The sequence below is a fragment of the Rhea americana genome, unplaced genomic scaffold (genome assembly GCF_003343005.1).
Source record: "Rhea americana isolate MKP2758 unplaced genomic scaffold, rheAme1 scaffold_66, whole genome shotgun sequence".
NCBI lineage: Eukaryota > Metazoa > Chordata > Aves > Rheiformes > Rheidae > Rhea > Rhea americana.
In genome coordinates this window covers 1,765,539-1,767,964 of record NW_028186823.1, presented here as the reverse complement: position 1 = coordinate 1,767,964, position 2,426 = coordinate 1,765,539, and the positions used below count along the sequence as shown (strand labels likewise).

At 39.3% G+C, this 2,426-nt stretch overlaps 1 protein-coding gene across 2 annotated transcripts in view; it reads right to left on the bottom strand.

Moving 5' to 3' along the window:
* The window catches only part of EDAR (ectodysplasin A receptor), a 64,790-nt gene continuing 62,364 nt past the window's right edge, over positions 1-2,426 (bottom strand). For both annotated transcript variants that reach the window (XM_085320816.1, XM_085320817.1), the window contains exon 12: positions 1-1,792. In XM_085320816.1, the coding sequence (XP_085176942.1) occupies positions 1,473-1,792 (320 nt within the window). In that variant the 3' untranslated portion in view covers positions 1-1,472. The remainder of the gene's footprint in view (positions 1,793-2,426) is intronic.

The following is a 2,426-nucleotide window of genomic DNA, read 5'->3' as shown; positions in this document are numbered from 1 at the left end:
GTTTTCTGTCATACAGTATGTACTTTCTCTGCTATACAAAACAAGTGCTGAAAATGTCAGTAAATATAGGCATTAAATGGTGATATTAAATGTTCTGCATGTAATTATGATACTATCATAGGTAGGGTCTAGTTTCTAAGTAATAGAATACTAGTTAACTTCAGAGTTATAATRGATATTTTTATAACATTTTGTTCAGTCATGCAATTTGGAACTTACAGTATTGCTTTGTAATTTAGTTTAATTTAGTGGCTGCACTTGCTGAAATCTGTCTTTGCTCATTTTAGTTATAAATTAAGTGAATAGGTTTGGTAACAGCTACTGACTTGTGGTCTGTACAATTTTTCAGGAACTTTTACCTTAAAAAATTAGAGATTAGTTAATAGGAAAAAATAAGGTATATTTTTGTCATGCACAAACACACAGTAAGGCTTTAGCTTCTAGAGGAATTATTCTTCACCTCACTGTGGAGTCTATGCTCATGTTCTACATTTACAAGAGAAGAGTATTTCAAAMAACCTCTTTTTCTATATATTCCAAGTGTTGCTAAAGAAACCTACTTTTTTTTTTGTTTGTTCTCAATGTAGAATGCACACCATCGTTGTCTGGAATTCCTCTGCTTAAAAAATAATTGGATATATAGATATCGCTACTGGAATACATATTTTTCACTGTGGTGGACAAGTTCTTTTGTTGCTTCTTTTTTGTAATGGCAAAGAAGGGAAAAATATGTTGCTCTCTACTTACAAGTAGTCACCGCCAACTTTTACTGCCCATTTCCTAACCAGCATATCCTCAGTAAGTTAGTAGTTTGAATTTATAATTTCTGAAATGTCTGTTTGGACCAAGAGTGCATGTACATGCATCATATATAGTGATTTGAAGCATTTCTATCTGTAAATTATGTTGAAGCTTTTTTCATACAGTATAATGAGTTAATCTGAGGACTGTTTATATACACTTATGCACATACTTCTAGATTCAGCAAATCCATYGTAAATATGGAATTAAACTGGTTACATATTTAAGTGTATTAGAACTGATAGAAATGTAAGTGCCTAATGTGTATTAAAAGGTACTGTAACTGTAGCACTGTTTTCAACTGCAACTATTATAGAATTGAGCRAAGCTTTCTTGAAAGCCAGGCAGGAAGGATATCAGCAGGGTTAGCTGCACATATACTCAGACAGACTGCAAAAGGGATGTTTGTGTCCACTTATTATCGGTAACTGTTTAACAAAACCATTTTGTTTAATTATATGTTCTTACCAAGCTTTGTGGGAGATTTCTACTCTGGTTTTCATATAGGCATAACTTCACTTTTGTAGAAGTAAAAGGCAATAGCCTCCCTTTGGGTGGGGGAACGGCTATGCAGAAGAAACAATGGTCTTTGGACAAAGTCTTTGACATGGTGCTTTCTGGAATCACTGTTCTTGCAGACGGAGCGACAGCGAAGATCCCGGACCAGTATGTCAGGATGTTGCCACTGGCTCAGGAGCAGGCATCGCTTGTGCCCACTCCAGAATATCCGCACACAAAGATTCGACGGYGTCCAACCGCTCGATTTGCACCAGTTTGGTTAGCAGTTCAGGGATGCTGTAGCCCGCCGTGCTGATGCGGTCAAAGAGCTGCATGCCATCCGTCATACCACCGATTTCATCTCGCTTCAGTCCAAAGCTCTCGGCGAGGTGGCGCCACGTTTTCACGATGGCTTTTTCTGTGTTGTACGTCGAGCTGAGCATTCGGCTGGTCTTCTCCAGGCAATCAAATGGCAGCTCTGTGGGGCTCAGACCTGCAAAGCAAGGAGTATATAGTCAGATGGCTCTGGACACAAGTCTTGGCTATTCGGGACATTTTTTATTAAAATGCTCCAGTATATACTATTAGCAACAAGTACAGCCAAAATCTTTAAGTGATAGTCTGTGATAGATATGTCTAGCTCYGAAGACATTACTGTATATTACTAGAGTTAATTCCTCCTTGTGACAGTAGGGGACAATATTAGTGGAACAAAGAGGGTATAAAGTCAGCTGGGAAAGAAGTATTACATGGGTTGTATATACTCCTGTGACACTGCTGCTTCCTTCAACAGCTCGCCAGCTGTCAGAAGGCGTCTACTGCAGACGTATCTGCAGTGAGCAGCTCCATTACTACACCTCTGCACATCTTGCACAGCATTTGAGCTAGAGCAACTGCTCTGACCCTTCCCGGAGTCTGTCACCAGCAGCTGCAGTAACAGCTCTGTAATTGAAAGCTGCCCTTGTAGCAGCATAAGGAGTGAGGTAAAGCAACGATGCCGACTGCTTCCAAGCACTGAAGTCCCTGCAAGTGCTTGTCATTGCTATCACTGACTCACTAGAGAGAATTTAACACTCATTCTGTGGGAGGAAACACTGTTTCCTTGGACTTTTTTTTTTTTTTTTTTT